Source organism: Leptonotus elevatus, chromosome 13 (genome assembly GCF_054856555.1).
Source record: "Leptonotus elevatus isolate MCC_2025b chromosome 13, RoL_Lele_1.0, whole genome shotgun sequence".
Classification (NCBI taxonomy): Eukaryota; Metazoa; Chordata; class Actinopteri; order Syngnathiformes; family Syngnathidae; genus Leptonotus; species Leptonotus elevatus.
The window spans coordinates 11,796,754-11,818,814 of NC_141251.1; the positions used below are offsets into that span (position 1 = coordinate 11,796,754).

General features: G+C 39.5%; 2 protein-coding genes across 7 annotated transcripts in view; one reads left to right on the forward strand and one right to left on the reverse strand.

Annotated features, from left to right (window-relative positions):
- Positions 1–22,061, reverse strand: part of cdh23 (cadherin-related 23) — a 166,861-nt gene that overhangs the window by 33,110 nt on the left and 111,690 nt on the right. For all 5 annotated transcript variants that reach the window (XM_086092439.1, XM_086092438.1, XM_086092441.1 and 2 more), the window contains exons 18-36: positions 19,593–19,665; positions 18,545–18,661; positions 18,229–18,341; positions 16,609–16,716; positions 13,614–13,803; positions 13,254–13,399; positions 11,258–11,477; positions 10,788–10,940; positions 10,516–10,629; positions 9,065–9,213; positions 5,824–5,884; positions 5,607–5,755; positions 5,070–5,205; positions 3,223–3,611; positions 3,035–3,136; positions 2,192–2,341; positions 1,890–2,018; positions 1,403–1,531; positions 1,062–1,289 (exon numbers count right to left, since the gene is read on the reverse strand). In XM_086092439.1, the coding sequence (XP_085948565.1) occupies positions 1,062–1,289; positions 1,403–1,531; positions 1,890–2,018; positions 2,192–2,341; positions 3,035–3,136; positions 3,223–3,611; positions 5,070–5,205; positions 5,607–5,755; positions 5,824–5,884; positions 9,065–9,213; positions 10,516–10,629; positions 10,788–10,940; positions 11,258–11,477; positions 13,254–13,399; positions 13,614–13,803; positions 16,609–16,716; positions 18,229–18,341; positions 18,545–18,661; positions 19,593–19,665 (2,856 nt within the window). The remainder of the gene's footprint in view (positions 1–1,061; positions 1,290–1,402; positions 1,532–1,889; positions 2,019–2,191; positions 2,342–3,034; positions 3,137–3,222; positions 3,612–5,069; positions 5,206–5,606; positions 5,756–5,823; positions 5,885–9,064; positions 9,214–10,515; positions 10,630–10,787; positions 10,941–11,257; positions 11,478–13,253; positions 13,400–13,613; positions 13,804–16,608; positions 16,717–18,228; positions 18,342–18,544; positions 18,662–19,592; positions 19,666–22,061) is intronic.
- Positions 6,520–8,973, forward strand: LOC147163853 (uncharacterized). 2 transcript variants are annotated; one of them, XM_086093613.1, is made up of 2 exons: positions 6,520–6,662; positions 8,405–8,973. In XM_086093613.1, exon 2 carries the CDS (start codon positions 8,417–8,419, stop codon positions 8,891–8,893), a length of 477 nt encoding a protein of 158 aa, XP_085949739.1. In that variant the 5' UTR covers positions 6,520–6,662; positions 8,405–8,416; the 3' UTR covers positions 8,894–8,973. The 2 variants fall into 2 exon arrangements, with proteins under 2 accessions (XP_085949739.1, XP_085949738.1); XM_086093612.1 differs by lacking the exon at positions 6,520–6,662 and adding an exon at positions 6,893–6,997.

Consider the following 22,061-nt stretch of genomic DNA (forward strand, 5'->3'; position numbering starts at 1 on the left):
TGGTTATCATTGAGGTGACTTAAGTTTGGAGCAACACTTACCATTTGACACACTGATTAAAAGTAATTAACTGCAATGGTCAGACATCACGTAACAGGAAAAAAAAAAACAGTCAGCACAATGTTCTTCAATATTGCAGACAATTTTGAGCTGGAAAAGCAACATTGGTCTTCCCCTTTTTTAAAACAGGGCTTGCGGCTTTCTTTGCCAAGGTGTTTCCTGTGCTGTCAACAACTCAGTTTACAAAGTAGTTTTCTATCAAGTAAATGTGATCTAAATTCTAATTGTGTATTTTATGCTGCAGCTGTTGCTCTTGTCAATACAGGAAATAATGATTGTAAAACCTGAATTGACAAAAGAAGTGGTGGTAAACTGTGATGAGACTAAAATATAACACTGTTAAAAAAAAAAGAAGTACAATTATGTACTTATTTGCTTTCAAAGGGCATTGTCTCGCTCAGGGATCACACCTGATTAGCTTTAAGTTGTAATACCACAGTTCACCACCAGATGGCAAACATCACTTAGTAGCACTTTTACCTATTCATCTAAATTAAAGGAGAATGTAGCCATGATTGATTTGTGGCATTTTAGAGTTGCTCAAGTTAATGGAGACTTGTTTCAACACGGAGAAGGAGGTATTCAACCATGGATGTTATTTTTTTCAATGAACTACGAGCAACATAAACACACAAACAATAATGATGAACAAAATGGAAAATGTCCAGTATTGCATGCTGCAAAGCATCCTGGGAACCAAAGAGCAGAGATAACAGAATTTTTTTTCTTCACAAGAACCATTGAGTTCATTTTAAGTGCTGGTCTAGATTACTACTGCTTGTTTCTTTAAATTGCATTCTGTACAAAAGTGGACTCTTTAGGAAGACATTCCCACTTGTTTGTCATAAAAAAAAAGAGAACAAAACAGAACCCCTGCAGTAACCTTTTTTTCTGACAGTGTATGGATTGAGGTGTTCATCTATTTTTGATTCTCTAGTAGTCTATATTGAATACAATGACCGTTCATTGCAGTCAAACATTTGTGCGTTTATTATCCTTACCGACAGAGGAGGTGTGCCATCATCCTCCACAGTCACAATGAGTTTGTACTCCTGCTGGCGCTCTCGATCCGGAGGGGCGGGCCGTGTCACCATCTCTCCTGTCATGCGGTCCATGCGGAAGATCAGGTCTTGGTTTCCGGCCGTGATGTAATAAAACAGCATGGCGTTAGGACCCGTGTCCCAGTCGGTCGCCATCACACGCAGGACTGATGTGCCTCCTCCAACATTCTACATTCAAAACCATGAAATCATCCATTCCAATTTCCGCTGACAAAATATGAAGTAAGGAACATTTGAATCGAAAAGTGCGAATGTGGACATGCTCTGTGTTTCTGTCCCACCTCACTTATGCTGACATTGTAGCCCCTTGGACTCTCAACAATAGGTGCATTATCATTGACATCGAGGATATTGATGGTGAGGGAGTGGTCTGTGTGTCGGGGAGGTGACCCATTGTCTGTGGCGCGCACCTGCAACATACACATGCACCTAAATCTGAGCTATTATTTATTTGTACACACCAAACAATGTGATTGTCTGTGATTTTATAATGGGAAAAGAAAGTATAATACCTTGACTCATTTCCCTATTGAAATGAAGGAAAATATTAGTCTGTTCCAGTGTGCTGGTATGGGCACATTGGCCTCTAGGGGGCAGTATATTTCATACTGTACATGCACACGCTACAAGTAGATTTGTGATGAAACAGGAGGAAGACCAGCACAACTTAATTGAAGTAATAGTAGTAGTTTTCAAAGTTAAGTCAAGGTACCACATAATAAATTTTGCAGCAAATGATACCACAAATCACATGCATTCATTTCTCACCTTGAGTAAGTAGCGATCCACAGACTCTCTGTCGAGAGCAGCATTGACATAGACCTCCCCATAGGTGTGGTTCACTGTCTTGATCTTAAACACATCTTCCATATTGCCTGCGACTAAAGTAAAGTTGACCTAAGACGGCATGAGGAGTGATAAAAGGCAGAGACAAATAGAAAGGGCGAGAGACAAATGAATGAAAATGTCCCTCAGCTCATCTTGTTAGTGTAGTCACACAGTCAGTACATGTTATGAAACGGCAATCAATCAGATCGAAGGGGTCACACGGGTTTCACTCTCTCTCTTACCCGTCCATTCAGTCCTGCATCTCGATCTCGTCCGAGAACTACAGCCACTTTCTTTCCCATGGCGGTGTTTTCCAGAATGTTCACTGAAGTATCGGATGTGATGTCAAGCTCTGGACTGTTGTCATTCTCATCAAGTATGGTGATCGACACCTGTCAAGAGACCAAGTCAGATGATATATAGTTTGACACTTTTGATGAAACCCACAGTTGAGTTGAACATAAATTCTCAATGCTCCAGATGACCGCAAGAGCTTACCTTCTGTTGTTCCAATAAGAGATGCAAATAATACAAAAAGGATGTCATTAAGTTTTCCATAGCAACAGATTATATATGGCTTCATTAACCGTTCACTGTATAGACAAAAGCATTATACAATATGAAAATAAGATAAGCTTAAAGGGATAGTATGTAGTATTTAGTGCCATCTAGTGGTGAACTAAAATAATACAACAATTTTGAAGCAATTTGGAGTGAGCGAGCGAGCTGTAGTTGCTAACAAGAGCGGCTAACAAGAACTAGCCGGAGTGGCTAACAAGCGCTTCTGGCGAGAGCCAAGTAGAGCGAGCCTGAATCATGGAACTCAGTGACGACCACCTGCAGGCCTCATGGTATGCGGCGGTCGACCCATTGACTAGCTGCTAGCACCACCAGAGGCAACTACGTTCGTGAAGTTCGTCTCCTTCAAGTATCCGTAGCAGAAAGATGGTGGCGAAACATATTATATTTAAATTAATCGTTCTTTAAAAAAAAAAAAAAATGACTAGTTCCACCACTAGATGGCAGCATATACTACAAACGGTCTAATTAACATTTGTCTTTAAAATGGAGATCAATATCCATACCACAGTTGAATCTTTTTTTGGTCCTCCATCATCAGCGACAACAGTCAGGGTGTACATGTCACCCTTCTCTCTGTCAAGCAGGCCTGTAACTGTGATTCGGCCCTGAAACATCAGCATAAATGTATCTCCCCATTCATGCATTCTTTGAGCAATAAAAGAAAACAGAGCCACCTTATTTTTGTTCTCACCGTGACACTGTCGATCTTGAAGAGGGCCAGGGCCGCAGGTGATGTATCAGGATCGAATCTATAAGTCAGTTGGTTCAAGTTGTCAGCAGACTGGGCCTGCACTTGAACCACCTCCGTCCCCGTGGCAATATTCTCACGTAGGGACGCCTCATAACTGGCTGAGAAGAAGGCCACCGCCTCATCGAGTTCGTTTAGTAAAGTGACGTAAACCGTGCAGAAGCCTTGGTGGAAAGGTGGGGCCTGGTCAGTAGCTGAGATGTTCATCAGATAGGTGGTCTTCGTCTCAAAGTCCAGGTGGTCCACTGTGGTCACCAGGCCGGTGCTCTCGTCCACTTCAAACTTGTGATCCGAGCCGGAGACAATGGCATAAGCTACTGCTCCACCATCACCTGGCCAGAAAGAAAAACACATATCTAAAAACCACAATAACACAAAAATATTGTAATTTTTCAGAGTTCTAAATTATTATTTTTTGCTTAGGTTTGTTCCTGCTAGTATTAAGAATGTGTTGGGCTAGACTGGTATGTGTGTGCATTTTATTTTGTGAAACCATGACTGTAGTTGGTATTGACCAAAGAAATGACTTCTCAACCATAGTGTTTACTTGCTATGGTGTGAAAGTAATGATTTTGGACAGACGTTGACTATAACAATCAAATATACTTTACTAAAGGCAGATTCTAAAATAGTTTGCATTCAGATTAATTGTAAATTTGATCTTAAACTCTTTTACCACCAAAAACGTTGAACGACGTATACAAAAATCCCAATGAATACCGCCAAAAACGTTAATTGATGTTTACTAAGTTTTTTTTTGTCAACGGGCAGTGCAACGTGTTGTGCAGCGCTGCCTAGTCAATGAGTTTGTGAAATCAAAAACAACTAACTATGGCCATCAAATGGCAGCAATGGCTCCCGTTAGTATGAAATTACAATGAAACATGACAAATCTGATGAAGTTTTCAAGGATGACGTGAATGATCAAAGCCTTTGTCACATTTAATCAAATTGACAGAGCGTCACTAAACTGTTGTGCAAAAATTTTATCTTTTCACAAAAAGCTGGTTTTCTCCTTCTCTTTTCAATTTTTGCTCAATTACCTATTTACAAATGGTGATTACTAAAGAACGGAATAAGGAAGAAACATCCTTTTTTTATTCTAATGAAAGAATGGAATGCGATCTTTCATGTAGTCATAGCACACAATATTCTGTTTGCCTTGAAAAAATGAGTTAAAATGCTCGAAATCGGCTGGCACTGTCTTTTTTTAAAATTTATAACGTGTGGCAGTAAAATAGTTAAATATACAGCTAATATGAATATAAAAATACAGCATCAATGTGAAAATGTCAGCAAAGTCACAAATATCAAAATGTTCCCCTAGATGTGGGTGAGCGGGAGTGGTCATGGCCACCAAATAGCTCCACTCCTGTACTATTGATGCCTACCTGCCTCCTCAATGTAGTAGTTCAAGGGTCAAAACAGTACACAAAATGTCATTATCTAAGGAACAACAAATTAATCACAGAAGTACAGTACATTACAAAATGGGAAGCGAACAGAGGAAGCATTGTGTGACACAGTTCCAATGGCAAATGTCAAAATAAATGCTATGTAGTGTTCATTTTTATCAGTAAATCAAATCTTTAAAAAACAACCAATAAAACTCTTTAGAGACATCAGACTAGATACAACATTGGAAAAAAAAAAAAATGGAGATTCAACACTTCACAGGGATGATCATTCACCCCCCCCCCCCCCTCTCAGCACAGCAGTATAAAACTAATAAAATCAAGTAATAAAACTAATAAGATGCAGTTCCTCCTCTTAATTCTCACTGAACTCACCCGTGTCTGGGTCTGTGGCACGAACCACTATCACCGATGTGCCAACACCAGCAGTCTCCCTCAGGCCAAGACGGTTGTATTGTTGCTGGGTGAACACTGGCACCTCATCATTGGTATCTTCCACATACACTATCACCTGTATGAGTTTAGACAAATCAAAACTGGGTACCTTGAAAAATGTTCGCACAATACATTAAAAACTTGTTTTGGAACATTCGGTGATGTTTTACCGTCTTGAAGAAGATTTAGAAAACTCTTGTGTGGGGGTTCTGTAGTTGCTTTATAAAATTGTGACCGACTTCAACTTTTTTGCTTTTTCGTGTTTTTTTTAGCCAAAAGGGTGGTCGTTTGAAAAAAAAAGAAGTATATATATAAAAATGTGTGTGTATACACTTTTTCTCCAAATTTAAACATTCAAACGATATATGATTCCATAATAGTTCAACTAATTTGTGCTACAATTATCCAGTTGTCAGAGTCTCCATGATGCTATGTTGAAGCGCAAGCATCCATCTGACACCCTTTTCGTCTGCTCACCCGCACATTGCTCCTCATGCTTCCCTCGTCACTGTTGTAGGCTTCCACTTCTAACAAGTGAGAGCTGCTCGTCTCTCTGTCCAACGCACGGATGCCTCTGGTCAGCAGCCCTGTTTGCTTGTCAATGCTGAACAGGTTGTAACTGTTACCTGCATGAAAACACATTAGCATGATTAGGGAAGATGTCTGAAAGGTAGAAATGCAGTAACATTCATACCAGTGATAATTCTATAGAGCACGAGGCCGTTCTCCCCTTGGTCTGCATCCGTAGTTTGTACCTAAACAAGCACACATGAAAATTAAAGTAGACAGACAACTTTAGGGACTAATCCAAATATATCCACATATCTCTGTAAATGTCATATAACTTAGCGTATAAATGTGTTTTGGAAAACTGTTGACATCTTGTGTGTAGAACCCAGCGTCTTGTTACCACAACAACAAGCAGTAACAAGCCCACACAGCTCGGCATGGAGAAAGCATCTCTCACTCTCTGTGTCGCAGGCAGACGTCCAGAAGCAGCAAGAAGCCGAGCACAGACAGCATGGCTCCGTGGAGCATACGCTGATAAAAAAAGTGGCGCACGCTTGAACGGACCATGTCATGAGACTGACTTCTGAATCTAGAGATCTGCTGGCACTGGATGAATCTGACTTCATGGCTCACTGTGCTCCTCTGTGGATGTGTCAAAACCCACAGCGGTGCTCACAAAGTGCATTTTAAATTGCATTACGACACACAGTCAAGCATATTTGCTCAGGTATGCATGTGTGCGCACAGACACACACAAAAACGGACACGCACACCATCTCGCTCTCTCTCTCTCTCTCTCCCTCCCTCTCTCTGTCCTTCTTTTCTCTCTCTCACTGAAGAGGGGCCCAACTTCAGTGTCATTAGCTTTATAAAGAGAAGTGGAGAAGAGAGGAGAAAGAGAAGGAGAAGGAGGGGTAGAAAGGAGAAAAAAAGACTCTGGGGGGTCAGTTTGGTGAGTGATGAATAGGTTACTACACAGCGGACTGCACCACTTACGCCATAAAAGGGGGTGCATCAACTTAAGTAAGTATATTGAAGAGCCAGATGTTGCAAGTGTAAAGGCATGTGTTGCATGTGCGCAAACAGTGGTTAACCACTAAGTCTCACTATGGCTCAGCTGGAGGTAGAGTACTCGCTTTGCTCGGAAAGAAACAAAAGTGAGATGTTTGCTCTTTGACGCCATTACCCACGTTTCACCCCGTTCTTTCAATGCTCCCCTCTTCGTACCCCCCAGTATTTCCCCTCTCGTCTCTGGGAAAGGAACACTTTTAGTGGGGAAAAACAAGAGTGTGGAGCCAAGGAACAGATCCGACCTCAGTTACAGGAGTTGGCGCTGTTCTAAACAGTAAATTGGGGCTGTGAGTAGTATATATATCTATATAGCTATATATTTTTAAATTTGTTGTGAATTAATATACTATGCATAATTACAATATGTAAAAAAAATGAAGAAAATGTTAAATTTTTACACACTGACCAGTGACCACTCACACAGACTGACATACAAAGATACAGGACCGTAGATAGATAACGAGCTAGCTAGACATGTGGTATTCTAAAGAGTAAAGTAAGGCTGTCAGTACTGCATTTAAAAAAACATTTTTTTTGTTTAAATCTACTGGATGTACTGTATGTTATTAAAAAAAAAGAAAGAAAAATAAATGTTAAATTTTTACACACGTAAAATATATTTACATGAGACAGTGAGCACTCAGACAGACATACAGATAGATACTGTAACGACTAACTGTCTAGCTAGCGAGCTAGCTAGACAGGTGCTGTTCTAAAGAGTAAAGTGAGGCTGTGAGTAATACTGTACATATTTTTAAATGTTTTGTTTGAATATAAAGTTAATAATTACTGTGTTTTATAAAATTAAAATGTTACATTTTTACACATGTAGAATAGAAATTTTATGAGCGTGACATATAGACACTGTAGCTCACTAACTGTCCAGCTCGCTTGCTATCCAGATAGATAGATAGCTAGATAGCTAGATAGATAGATAGATAACCAAAAGAGCAATTAAGAGGCGTTAGAATCATCACATTCTGAAGCAAATAAGCTATTGAAAAAAATAAATAAAAAATCAATTACTTAGTTGGTGAAACTGTTACATTGTAGTAAAAGTGAGTGAAAACTTCGACATGGAGTATGTCAACAACTTTGTATAGTTGTGTCTGCATGTCACAGACTAACGAAGGGACTCTTTAACAAGCCTCTTGCTCCACTGGCCTATCTCGCAGCTTTCCTGGCATTTAGTCTGGAAAATAATTTCACATCCCACTGTGTTTCCGTTAAACCGATAAGCTACGCTTTGTCTCCGCTGCATTAAAGATGATGACATTTACAAATGTTACAATGCTGAAGATGGGGGCGCGGAGAAAGAAAGGGGGATAATTGGAGACCTACGTTTACAAGGGCCTTTTTAATAAACCCAATTTGTTTTGCACTGAGGAACTCTTGTCAAGCAATGGCTGCTTTCTAACCTTGATTATGACTGTAAATGCCAAACATTTGCCAAATCTGCATATCTTTGCAAGCTTTAATCGTTTATTTGTGCACGTGTCTGCATATGGAGAAAAGCCCTTGAGTGTATGATCCCAATCAAATCAAAACATGCATAGAAATAAACCAACTCAGCTTGGTTCACCATAGCTGGTGAGGCAAAACATTGCGTATAGAGAGCTGACACTTGAAATATTGCGACACATTTTAACAACACAGTTGAAAATCTCACTGTGCTTTTTTTTTTTTTTAACCAGGTCAACTGCAACATGAACACCAGTGACCTGGGAACCCTTAGCTCCTCTACAGAAAACACGGTGTTCAATGTGTCCAGCACCACGAGCACCCCCACCACCTCCTTGTATTCTTTAGACAACCATGACCCAGAATTCACTATTATAGTAGTGCTGGGCTTATCACTGCTGCTGGCAGGGTTAGCGATCTTCCTGGCAATGTGTCGACGCTCTGAACAAGGCGGGGAGTGTGAGGCGAGCTGTGGCTCAGGAGAGACTCTGAAACATGGAAGAAGTCAATCTAGTGAACCACAGCTCAAAGTGTGGAAGAGGCTGGGTTCTTATCGACGCGCCTACAACCTGTCTTTCAGAAGACCCCCTCATCGGAGGCCACATGAGCATGTGAACACACGCGCTTCCCATTCTCCAGGCATACGGACAGCGCCGCCGGGGGTCAACACGGAGCTGCACATTGCTACGCCTTGCCTGTATGACTATGTCACTGAGATCTAGCAAGACAACTAGCCAAGGACTAATAATAATTCCACTTGAAATGTACAGTAACCAATAATGTAAGGTCAAACGCAACTCAAATCCAGTATTTTTTTTTGTTTGGTATTGTTGCAATGGACAATAAAGTTGTTTTCCTCAATTCTGACTATGGAAGTCGTAGTGTGTTTTGACCTGGAGGATGCTGGCTCCCTTCGGCGCAGTCTCCAGTATGCTGGTCTCGTAGCTGCTTTGGAGGAAGATGGGTTTGTTGTCATTAACATCCTGAACTTCAACAAACACAGTGGCTGTGCCTGTATTCCTGCTGCCCGCTGGACCATTGTCTGTGGGCACAGACAGAACCATTTACACAAATAGTCTACATTTGCAAATAGCACCACTTTATTCATAATGTAGCAGATTTTGTTAGCATGCATAACATTAAGTACATTCGGATGAGATCCTATATAAAAGCGGTTCTGTTGACTGTTCAAATGATGCTGCAAGAGAAGAATCCTATATGCTTAAATTAAAAAAAATTGGGGCGGCACCAATCAACAACCTACTTAACTTCCATAAAACTCTGAGTGATGAAAACCCTAAATTTTGTTAAACGTTTTGATTTTCCAATTCTGTTAACATTGGTCATTATAACACGTCTTCAGCTGCTTGACCTGAAACTTTAAATTGTTCATTTAAAAAATGAAATTAGAATATGTAAGTCTGGATAAGTGTAAGAAAATGAATACAGTTGAATACAGTACAGTGACCAAAAAGCATTATAATTTCTTCTAGTGTGCACATGTACTTGAATGAAATTAGCCTTGCAATAATGGATCAATCAAAATGAAACAATGAATGCATACAGTATAGTACAAGAGGCGGGTATCTACGTAGGTATATGCAATTAGGGCAATCATAATTATGTTAAATAAAGAAATATATTTATTACACTCACTATAATCCCACATGAGGAAACTCAAGTCACACTTTTCTGTATATTTTTGTGTTGCACACTGCGCAGAGAGAACCAGCAGTACTGACCACTCAACTATATTAAATTATATGAGCAGTAATAACATTTTCTTTAACCAATCAGATTTCAAATTTGCTTCAGAGGGCCAGCTACCTGGCCCACAATTACAACAGCATTTTCTCACCCTGATTGGTTGGTCAGCCGGCAAAACACGTCTATAGCGATCTGCACACGATTACATTTTTAGCATAAATGATGTTTTTTTATTAACATATTTTAAGTTGTCGCTAATACTGTCAGATTAGTATTGATCCTGAATTGCTATATATATTATATTATTATATTGTTATATTGTGTGCTCTTTTATTTTATTACGTTTTGTATTGAATAGTTAATTGAGACTCGCGTCTATAAACTTCAAAAAAACAAAAAACACTATCATCTCAATAGAGTCTTTGTGACATTTCTCAGTCATTTTAAGTCACTGCGCCCTCAGCAGGTAAACCATTCTGACTCAATGGTTTCCAAAACAGGAAAATCTCAGTTCTTTCTTGTCAAACAACAAAGAAAGTTGAGCAAAATTTTGAGACGGCTTCATTATGATACAAAAAGAAAATTTGATTGCTTCGAAGATGATAAAAGAATGATAACATGGTATGATGTGACACACCTATCGCTTCTATGATCATTGTGTACGCTGCCTGGGTTTCTCTGTCGAGGCCAACCACTGTCCGAACAATACCGTCTCTGAAGCCGACGCTGAATTTACCATCCTGGTTACCACCTACAAATATAAACATGTCAATAACTTAAACGTCCACATCCACCAACATAATTTTTCCAAAATGGTACTTTAACTGCATTTATAGTAAACATAGTCATGAAATGAGTTGCCATATTGCTGCATAGAACCTAAAAACCTGTTCCAGTGCGACCTCTAACCTGTGATGAAGTAGCTAAGTTCAGCATTGAGGCCAGCGTCATTGTCCGAGCAGATGAGGCGTGCTACAATGTGATCTCTCGGGACACTCTCCTTCAGAGACACATTGTACACACGAGGGTTGAAGGTGGGTGTCTCGTCATTTACATCCAGAACTGATACACACATAGGCAGAAATTAGTAAGCTACACAAAGCAAATGAGTTAATTTCAATTTTAAAGCTGTGAGTTCATCATGCTGCGTGACTATTGATATTTTGTCATTCCTCACAGTGTCACGTTTAGGATTATAGAGTGCCACCAGCAGGTGGTAGCATCTCACCCACAGAAGTGAGACTAAAGGAAGCAAACTCCCAAATGATTGTGAGAATTTACTCATAAAATGCTTCAACAGTTTAATTTGTGGGATAATATCAAGAGAGTAAGGGAAATCAAGTGAAATTCTCATTATCAGACACATTTAGATAACTCACCAGTGACAGTGAGAGTTGAAGTGGAAGTACGAGGGAACTTTCCTGCATCGAATGCTATAATCCTCAAATGGTATTCTCCAATCTGCTCCCGATCAAGCAATGCAGATGAGGTGAGAATGCCAGTGGAAGTATTCAGGTAAAAGTCCAAGCGAGGCATACCCATCTGCAATGCCATAGTGATCAAACCATTCTTATCCTCATCCGGGTCCTCCACCTGAACCTAAAAGAGGAAAAGGAGGACGGACAATCAGGGAGAGATAGTCTTGAGGGCAATTAATAATGGACAGAAACAGAGAGACAAACACAACAAGCAATATTGCCATTACACATAGAGGAGCGGAAAAAATATTGACTGTTTTTCCCGTTTTGCATTCTGCTGTGAGGAAGTTGATGATACACAGTTTTTGGTAAATGGGCTGAGCTTGTATAGCATCTGTACACTATATGGTGCTCAAAGTGATTTACAATGCGTCCCATTCACCAGTCAGAAAAGTAAGTATCGTATTTTCCGCACTATAAGGCGCACCTAAAAGCCTTTAATTTTCTCAAAAACCGACAGTGCGCCTTATAATCCGATGCACCTTATATGTGGATCAATATTGGCTACGTAAGCAATGCAACCCCATCCACTACAGTAGCTTCTATTCTATGCGCCTTATATATGGAAATGTTTTTTAGATAGGCCATTCATTGAAGGTGCGCCTTATAATCCGGTACTATATAAGTACTTACTTTATATTTTGCCCTCACCCACAATATTTGAGACAGGTCTAAGTAAGATGTGTCAAAGTTCACCACTGCAAAGTATAATCACAATAAGAAATGTGTCAGTATAAATCAACTAAAAACAGGAATGGGTGAGTATTGATACTAGGGGCCTATATCCGGCCTTATTGCAAGGTATCGTACTGGTACTGTTATTGGCCTTCTTGAGAAGAATAGAAAATTGCCATTTATTTCATGTACTTTTAACAAAAACTGGTATATTAGGATAGAGAAGTCTTTCTTTAAAATTACGTCATTTTTTCTTTATTGGAAGTTTTATGTATCAAAATTAATAGTGGTATCGGTACTTGGTATCGGTTTTGTCGACTACTAAAGAGTTGAGTTGTTGCACCGGTATCGGTCTGAAAAAAAAAGTGGTATTAAATCATCCCTAGCTAAAACACTTTACACTATTATATATGTATTACTACTTAATGTTTGTCTCACAAGTTTAAACATTTTGTGTCATTAAATTATCTAAAATAGCAGTGGTGGCCTGTCAGGGCCAGCAAACAACCTAAATTTCTACATTTGTTCCATGAAATTGTAGTAAATGTATTCCCAACAGTCTTTTTCAGGTGTAGGGAACGCCGGTCCTCGAGAGTCGCTGTCACTGACGATGATGATGAAAATGATGATCACCCTGATCATTATCAGGCTTTTATAGAACTTGCTGATGAGCTGATCATTTGAATCAGGTGTGTTGGAGGAGGAAGACTGTTCTATTCTCTTTATTTCATAACATTTCACTGCTTCCGTTGCATGAGAATTTAAGATATTTTTTGTCCAATCACATTTCAGCTTTTTCAATCTTGTTGCCATGCCAATCTGAATCAGCGGTGATAACTGATGGAACTTGACATTCAGGAGCAGTGGGACTGTTTCTTTAACCAATCAGATTTGATGTTTTTCCTGGCATGACGTCAGCATTTTTTCGTCCTGTGATTTGTTGATCGGAGCAAAACTTGTTGCAACCCCTTTGACTAGCAAAGCAGGTCTGTAACAATCTGCACGCACATATAAGCATATCTGGTGAGTATGGTGTATTTATTTATTATTATTGTTTGATGTTTTTGACATCTTATTAAATAGATGATGCATGTGGGTCAAATAGATACAGTTTTGTATGGTGTTGATAGTTTCTTTAACTGTGACGGAATTATTAGTGGTTATGAAGCGGTGGATTAAGTCAAGTAAATCTCCACAAATTGTGTTTGTGCCTAAATGGTACCTTAAACACTGGCGAACCAATAGGGAGTCCCTCTGGCACTTCAGCCACAAATGGGAGGTTGACAAAGGCTGGGTCGTTGTCATTGAGATCAAGCAGGTTGACAAATACTGTTGCGCTCGCTGATGCTCGCAGGGGAGGCACACCACCTACAGAGGGCGCCAGAGAAACATATAAAGACACATTTCCATGGTCAAGGGAATTTATCGGGGGCAATAAAATGTTTCATGGCCAACATAAAACTTAAGGACTAAGTCTTGAAAATAGACACTAATCACCCAGAATTGAAAGCACTCTAGTCTGTATGGCATAAAGTCATGACGCTGGCTTTACAGATGAGTCAAACAAACTAACACAACTCACGGTCAACGGCGGAGATGATGATGGTTCTCATGAGCATTGTGGCCCTGGGGTCGGAGCTTTCCCTGTCCAGGGTTACCCCACTGGTGCGGATCTTCCCAGTGTGGCTGTTTATGGTGTAGAATGGGTTTTCTGTGCTGATCCTGTACAGCACAGTCCCATTCTCACCGTTGTCAGGGTCCAGCGCCAGCACCTGCAGGAGAGAGACACATATGTTTCTTTGATTGGCCTGCATAACAAGAGGCATGCTTTACTTCACACGGTTTACCATAAGGGTAATATTCCACGGGTTTAATGGCATGTCTTAATAAAAGTGTGCTTAACAAGTGGGAATTAATAGGGGAGACGACAGAAATTGACAGGAGGGGAGGAATGATAATGTGAGTGCACTGCATTTCCCACCTCACCTTCAGAGTACACACACTCACACACACACACACCCACACCCACACCCACGCACACGCACACACACTGACTGGCGACTGTTCTCTCACAGCACTCGCTAATACGAAAAATGGTGACGTCTCTTTAGGTGATCTCAGTGATGAATGCATTGGAAGGGGAGCCCGGCTAAAACATTTGCTGGATTTTAAAGAGTTGATCAATTATTCAATGTGCTGACTAAAAACGCCGGAAAATGGTTAATTGGTCATTAGAGGAACAAAGGTTTTTCAGGTATTTAATTATTAAGGCGACACGGTAAGCAGGCAAATTGGAGGCCTAGTGATAAGCAAGTGAAAAGAAAAGTGTAGAGTGATGTTATCAAAGGCGAGGAGGTGTGCAGGTGGGGTCACTTGGAATCATCATTTCTAGCATGAGCACTAGAGCACATGAGAAGATGTTCAGCTAATAGCTTTGTTAAGTGACTGACGGACTGTTAAAAAGCAAAATAAGACACAGTATACTTTCACGTAATTATATTATAATATAATAATAATAAAAATAATAATAATTATAAAATTATATTATAATAATAATATTATATATATAATATTGTTGACATTTGAGGAGGCAAACTGGGTCATATTTTACTTTGAATGATAAGACTTTCAATATTTTACTTGTTTTTTTTGGCTCATGTTGTACGTCCCTTTAAGTTCCAGTTCTAAAGAGACATATTTCCCATTTAAATGTAAATAAGCAGAAATTCGCCCTCATTATTGGTTAGGTTGAATTAAAAGGTCTAAATATAAATGTGTATCATTGGAAACAGTGCTTAATTTTTCATGTACATAATTGTCCTCAATACCACATTCCACCCTATTATTCTGTGCTAGTTTTGTTCAGTAAAAAATAGATAAATAAATAAACAAAACATTTCCATGAATCTCTCTTTTGGGGGGAACTCAAAGCAGCAAAGTCAGGTGAGTGTAAACTTTTAACCTGTATGTGCTATTCTTAACTCATTCACTGCCATTGATGGCTATAGACGTCAACAATTCATTTGAACTATTTCTATTAGTTTAACATTTTCCCACTTTTATTAACAAGAGTATGAAAACCTAGAAAACAAATATTGTACATTTAGAAAAGATATAAAATGTGTAAAAATCGTGAGTTAACTAGTGAAGTCATGCGATTTATTCCAATTAAAAATTGTATTCGCCTGACGTCCCTAATTTTTAATAATCTTTTCTTTTTTTTCTTTTTTAAATTGCGTCAGGCGATTACAATTTTTAGTTGTAATTAATCGCATGACTTCAATAGTTAACTCACGATTAATCACAAATCTAATATCTGTTCTAAATGTACAATAAACATTTTTTCTGTGTTTTCATACTTTTGTTAACAAAAGTGGAAAAAATGTTAAACTAATAGAAATAGTTCAAATTATTTTTTTACGCCTATAGCCGTTAATGGCAGTGAATGAGTTAAAAGATAACTCAACACTAAATCAACTTATTCCCCCCCCCCCATCATGTTTACACATGTTTAGATTAAAGGGGCATTCTTATAAGAGGATTATTATTATTATTATTAACTTAAATAATACAAATAATGCATTATTATTATTATTATTGAGAGAGAGAGAGAGAGAGAGAGAGAGAGAGAGAGAGAGAGAGAGAGAGAGAGAGAGAGAGAGAGAGAGAGAGAGAGAGAACATCGGTTAATATTGGAAAGTGTGTTTTTGTGAGAGAAAAAAAAGAAGAAGAGTTTTTATTTTAAGGCCATATTTCCCAGTCTTAGGCTACAGTGAACAAAAGTGAAAGGACAAACATTTTAAAAAGTCAATATTTGTGTCTTTCTTCACTATTTCCCGATTGGTCTTTGTGCAAGACGGGCTCTCGCTTTTCTGCCTCGCAGCTGAATAATTTGCAAAGTGTATGACTGCAGGCTACATTTTAATTAGCAATCGGACTCCCTTAATTACACTCAGCGACGCCTCTTTAATTAATGAATGATCAGGGCTTAATTTCCAACAGCACGGAGCCAAAGACACCAGCAGGACAATGAGAGAGTTTGGGAGCAATATTCAAGCATTTACTTTGTGATGACCTACACAGTGAGTGCAATTTATCCATGTAGTCTAGTGAAGCACTAGTATGTGTCATATATGGACTGCACATTCAGATGCATTCTTTGAAGTCATGCTCTTTAAATGTTCTCAGATTAAAAACCTTACCTGTACTAAATAAAAGACAAACACAGTACTAAAGACAACACTTGCAAAATGGATGTTGCATTCTGATGATTGAATACTAAGCAGGGCTTAAAAGGAACAACATTTTTTTTTAAAGCACAGGAATATTAAAGGAAGAGAAAACTAGCAATATTTTTAGATAAGGTTAATTTTGAATATTGTATCAGACTGGGGTTTCTATGGCGACATACAACATTCAAACAGTGATAATTTGTGGTGTTCCTGGTACAGTCATTATTTGGGTAACATTGACCACATTTACAATCTGTGCAAATATGAACAGCAAGGACAAATGTTAAATAATTGTATTAACTATGAGTAACCAATGTTGTCAAGTTGGGTGTGTGGCGTACTCACAGAGATCACGTCTGTGTTGAGTGGGCTCATCTCCACCACATTGGCATAGTATGGCTCGTCTTTCCACTGGGGGGCATTGTCATTAATGTCCAGAATGGTAATGTTGACCTATACAAAGTGGAAATCAATTAAATCGAGGTAAATAAATCCAATTAATCCAATTCATCATCAAGACCTAAATGATGTTTAAGTTTCCCCACATTTTGCAGTTTCAGCCTTTACATTTTATTTTCGACATACAACACCCCATAAAGATGGTGTTTTTTTTTAAATGATCAATTACAATTTTGCAATTTTGTTACATATAAAAACAAAACTGAGAAATCACAATGCTTTTGAATTGTCATAAAGCTCACAATTGAGCTCAGGTGCATCCTGTTCCCAATGAGCTCTCTGAGCTCTCTCAACAGCTTACTTGGAGACCACCTGTGGTAAATTCTGAAGAAGTTTGGAACAACGAGGACTTTTCCAAGAGCTGGCTGCCTGTCTAAATTGAGTGATTGGAGGAAGGGGAGGTCTTAGTCAGGGAGGTGACCAAGAACCTGACGGTCTCCCTGTCAGAGCTCCAGTGTTCATTTGTGAAAACAGGAGAATCTTCCTTGTCTGTGGCCAGAGAGAAGGCACATGGCAGCCCACGGCACCTAACCTGGCAATAGCCAGATGGATATTGTGATTCACTCAAGGGAGTTCTCCACAATATCAATCTGGGACTGCTCTACGGTTATTTGCTCAGGAAAGGCTGGACATTCTGTACAATACTTCAAGCTGATTGGACAATGCAGCATTGTGCACGTTTGTTTAGACCAATTACAGCCACGGATGAAAATGGCGTCTTCTTCGTCGTCGAAGGGGGGGGGGGGGGGGTTGTGGGTGGGGGGGGGGGTGTAGAGCACAAACATATTTACCAGCTAAAAATGCACAAAGCGCCTCTCTCTGTTCAACAGGAACGGTGAGTAATTCTGCAAGAACATAAGTCATTGCAGCGTCCATTCGTTCATGTTTAGTTTGTTTGCTTGCCCCGGCGTCGGCACTGGCTTCGTCACTGCTGCATATCACGCCCCAAACACAATGTCGCTCTGTGATTGTTCATCGGTGGAAATCAACGGGCTCGGTACAAGTTGTATTCTCCGGAGTTTGTGAACTCACAAATACTGCAAGTATTCATTTTGCAGCCCACCTTTGCCCAAAATCACCCAAAAGACCATGAGAAACAAAATTCCACGGTCTGATGAGGCAAAGATTTTATTATTTTGTGCTAAATAAATCCAGGCACTGGCCAATATCATCCCTACAGTGAATCATGATGGTGGTCGCATCATGTTTTGAGGATGTTGTTCACTGGCAGGAAATTGGAGACTAGCCAGGATTGAGAGAAAAATTAATGCGGCAACTAACAGAGACATCCAGGATGAAAACCTGCTCCAGAGTGCAATCGACCTCAGACTTGGGTGACAATTCATCTTTCAGCAGTGAGAACGACCCAAAGCACGGATATTAAAGGAGTGACTTCAGGACAACTCTGGTGCACTGTAGATTTGTGTAGGTTTTCGTTTTGTTATTGACAAAGTTTGATAATGTTCAACTGCACATGAAATGATCATGGCTGCTTAGAGCAATTACCGTGGCAATGCCGGTCTTCTGTTGCGGGCCAACCCCTCCATCTACAGCTCTAACTATGAGGATGTATTCCGCCTTCAGCTCTCGATCCAGCAAAGCTGTGGTGGTGATTTCTCCTGAGCCACAAACACAAGTTATATCCAAATATATTAAGATGACAACAAGGACATAAAAGACAAATGTAAATACGCACAGCAGGCACGTCTAAATAAGAAAACAATGGAGTGACTGAGAAAATACTGTGTTATATTTGGACTGTCCAGATTCACTTTAAAAGAGGATCCAGTTTGTAAAAATACACACTCACATGCACACGTACCAGAGCGTGAGTTAAGACGGAACTGGGAGGAGCCCTCCAGGGAGTAAATGAGTGAGGCCTGGCCAAACTCTCGAGAGGCGTCCAAATCAGTGGCATTGACGACCAGTACTGTAGCTCCTGCGGAGAGGTGGCACGAACACAATCTTACATCACAAGTGGAAAAAACTGAAGAGACAGTCAGTCAGATGATCTGTGTACACAGTATAATTTAATAATTTAATGACTTTTTTGGGGTCAATTAAAAAAACAAACTGTCAGTGGCCTGACCAATCTGAAATCTAGAAAAGATTAAGGCTACAGACAATAGGCTAACACACAGCTAGAATCTAGCTAGGTGTTAGCCAAGTGGCATTCATTAGCCTCTTACACATCTCAATTATATGGCAGTTATGGATTAACAGGCCATCAGCTTGTTTGGCATGGGTTACTGGCACAGGCCTGATCAATGAACAGAATTCAGGCTGGCCACGGGGCTGCCTTGCAACCCCTTAGTTCAGGCCCAAGAGCTTTAGCCGTCCTGTAAATCTCAGCGTTGGCCCAAACTGCTCAGCAATGTGCTCCTTCAAATCGTCTCTAAGACACAAAAGGTGGCCTGAGCTGAAGTTGGAGCTCAGAAAGAGAGAGAGAGAGAGAGAGAGAGAGAGAGAGAGAGAGAGAGAGAGAGAGAGAGAGAGAGAGAGAGAGAGAGAGAGAGAGAGAGAGAGAGAGAGAGAGAGAATGGGGCAGGCAAATATCTCATTTCCCTCTAGCAAGTGGAAGCTAATCTAATGTCTGGGATAAAAGGCTTGAATGCATGCATGAAAATGAATATAAAAGCTAGTGATTTAGCTTGAATAGTCAATAGCCAGCATTTGGACTATTTGAACGTACAAAATCTAAACAAATGAAGCACCATAGGCATGAAGACAGTGAATAATAGTGGGAATATATGAAAAACGCAGACCCTAAAGCACAGACAGAGGCAACATAATATGATTTATATATAGCTATATACATAATTGTGCGTATGTTGTATAGGCCAGAAAGTGCATTGAAGGCACTTACTCACCAGCATTAATGTTCTCGGGAATCTTGACAATGTAGGATGGCCTGCTGAACTCGGGTGGGTTGTCATTTTCATCCTGCAAGTGGTATAAACAACAACAGCTGTTCAGTGGGGGGAACAATGAGAGCATGCTTATGTTGGAAAATAAATTGGCAACATCCAACAGCTCCGGGACTAACACATTTCTCCTTCATTGGCAATGTACTCAAATTTACAAAGTAAAAATATTTGTGAGTCATTTGAAATGCACTCTTCAAAAGCAGGTCGTTAAGCAGACTCAGCCATGTAGATAAACAGAATTGCTTCGATTATTTTTCTGGTCATGTCACTAATTTGTGCAGCCATTTGTTGCAAGGCAGAAAAAAATACACTCGGGAAATTACTTGAAAAATGAAATTATACCATAAGCGACCTCAAAACTGTTAGCCATATGAGCTAAACACTCATGTGCTACGCTGTATATGTTAATTCATACAGATTCATTTCCCAATCCAATTGCTACAGTGTAGGGAAAAGTGACACGCTTTTTTAAATTTATTTTTTTAACCAGAGCAACATCTGGTGGCTTCGACGAGGCAATGCTCAATTCAAATCCACAATTGTCATGTGAAGTGTAGAATTTGGACCTGGATTGGGGTGGGGGTAGGGCGTAACTGTTATGATTGTATTTTGGTTTTGGTCGTGGGGTCATTGTGTTATGGACATATTTATTTTGCTTATGTAGTTACTATGTCCTTTATGATGAGGTATTATGCTTATTTAGGTCAACAAGGTCATGGATGTATTATGCTTATGCAGTTTTCCCTTATGATGATAATGTGATGATGTGTTAACCATATTAGCCACTATTAGCTTGTTTAGTCGTATGCAGTTACTATGTTCCTTATGATAATGTGGTCAGTTGCTATGTAGTTACTATGTGCCTTCTGACAATAATGTGATAGTTGCTCTACAGTGAGTTGTTATACAGTTACTACATGCCTATATTATTCACTCTTATTTTGTAATTGCTATGCAGTTGCTATGTCCTGTATATCATATAGGCCTTTATTCTGTCATATGCAATTGTGCATTGCCCTAGCAAGCGTTAAATAATGACACATTTTTCAGCACATCGAGGTTTCACATCCCTCTTCTACTTTGTACTTTTGAGTTCTTAATCCAGCCCGCACAAGGTTCTTTGTCAAGGTTTCTCCATCAAGTATTTTTTTCGAGGCCATTTTAACCCTGGTAGCCCTGCTTTCTGTTGTTACTTTGTATTTTTGACTCTGTTTCCCATCTCCCGTGTCTTGTTTGCGTTTGGGTTCTAAAATCTGTACCTCACATGACAACAATAGCACTGAAATGCATTCACTCAGCAAAACGTTGAAACTACACAATGGCAATGAATATCATCCAGCCATTCCTTTGAATAAAACAAATGAAGATAATTAAGATTTGAGAGTTATGTACATCCATCTATATTGTGGATCAGCATCAACCTTCACATTTACTTCCCCCGCAGCAGGTCCCACAGCCTCCCACTCACATTGTAGTGAATTTCACTCTTTTGGTTACACCAACACATCTCATTGTCTATAGCTTATTCATAGCAAGGTTTTCTGCTGCTGTGAAATGTTAACACTTTAGCAACAGTAAATGGCACCATTATCTATGCGATCTCCATGTTACTCTTGGGCATTGTGTACGATGCTGTCATCAGCTGATAAACCAATGTGGCATGAGTCACAACACGGTGGCGAACTGAGGAGGGCAAGAGTAAGTGAGAAAGATATATGCGGAATGGAGAATTACGATCGTCTCTCCCCAATGGTTTTTGCATTGCAGCAAATATTTCCCCCGACAGCATTTCTTCCTCATATAGGACGTGTGTGGAAATATGTTCAGTCTGCTTATCACAGAATTTGCTGGCTGGCAAGCAACATGAATGCTTATAGAAACTCTTATAGGAAACAACATAAAATCAAATACAAAAACAACGTAGCTTTACAGAAGATTATTGCTGTTTTGGACATCTAACACTGTATATGTAAATCACACTGTAAATTGTTTTGATCAACCATATGGTCCTCAATAATGAATTATAATGAATCAATTAATACTAAACACTAGCAGTAGTGAATCGGATACATCAATTCACACTCACAGGTGCCGATCTCGCAACTGTGTTAAGGTACCCTCTCTAACATCTGTATACCTTATGCTCCTTATGTTTAGTATGTATGATCAGTGTTAAGCTGTTTAACTCTTTTACTGTTTCAAGATTCCCTCATTACCCTTCAAAGACGAACAGGTGCATATTTGTGTGGTAAATAAAATGGGACATAGAACACAGACAGATCTTGGGACAACTGCTTTAAAGTCCTTCACGAACACACTTACCACTGTCCCTTAAAAAAAATAATACACATATAGCTTATATAGTTTCAAGATTCCCACAATTGCCACCTTTATTAATTATTTATATCACAC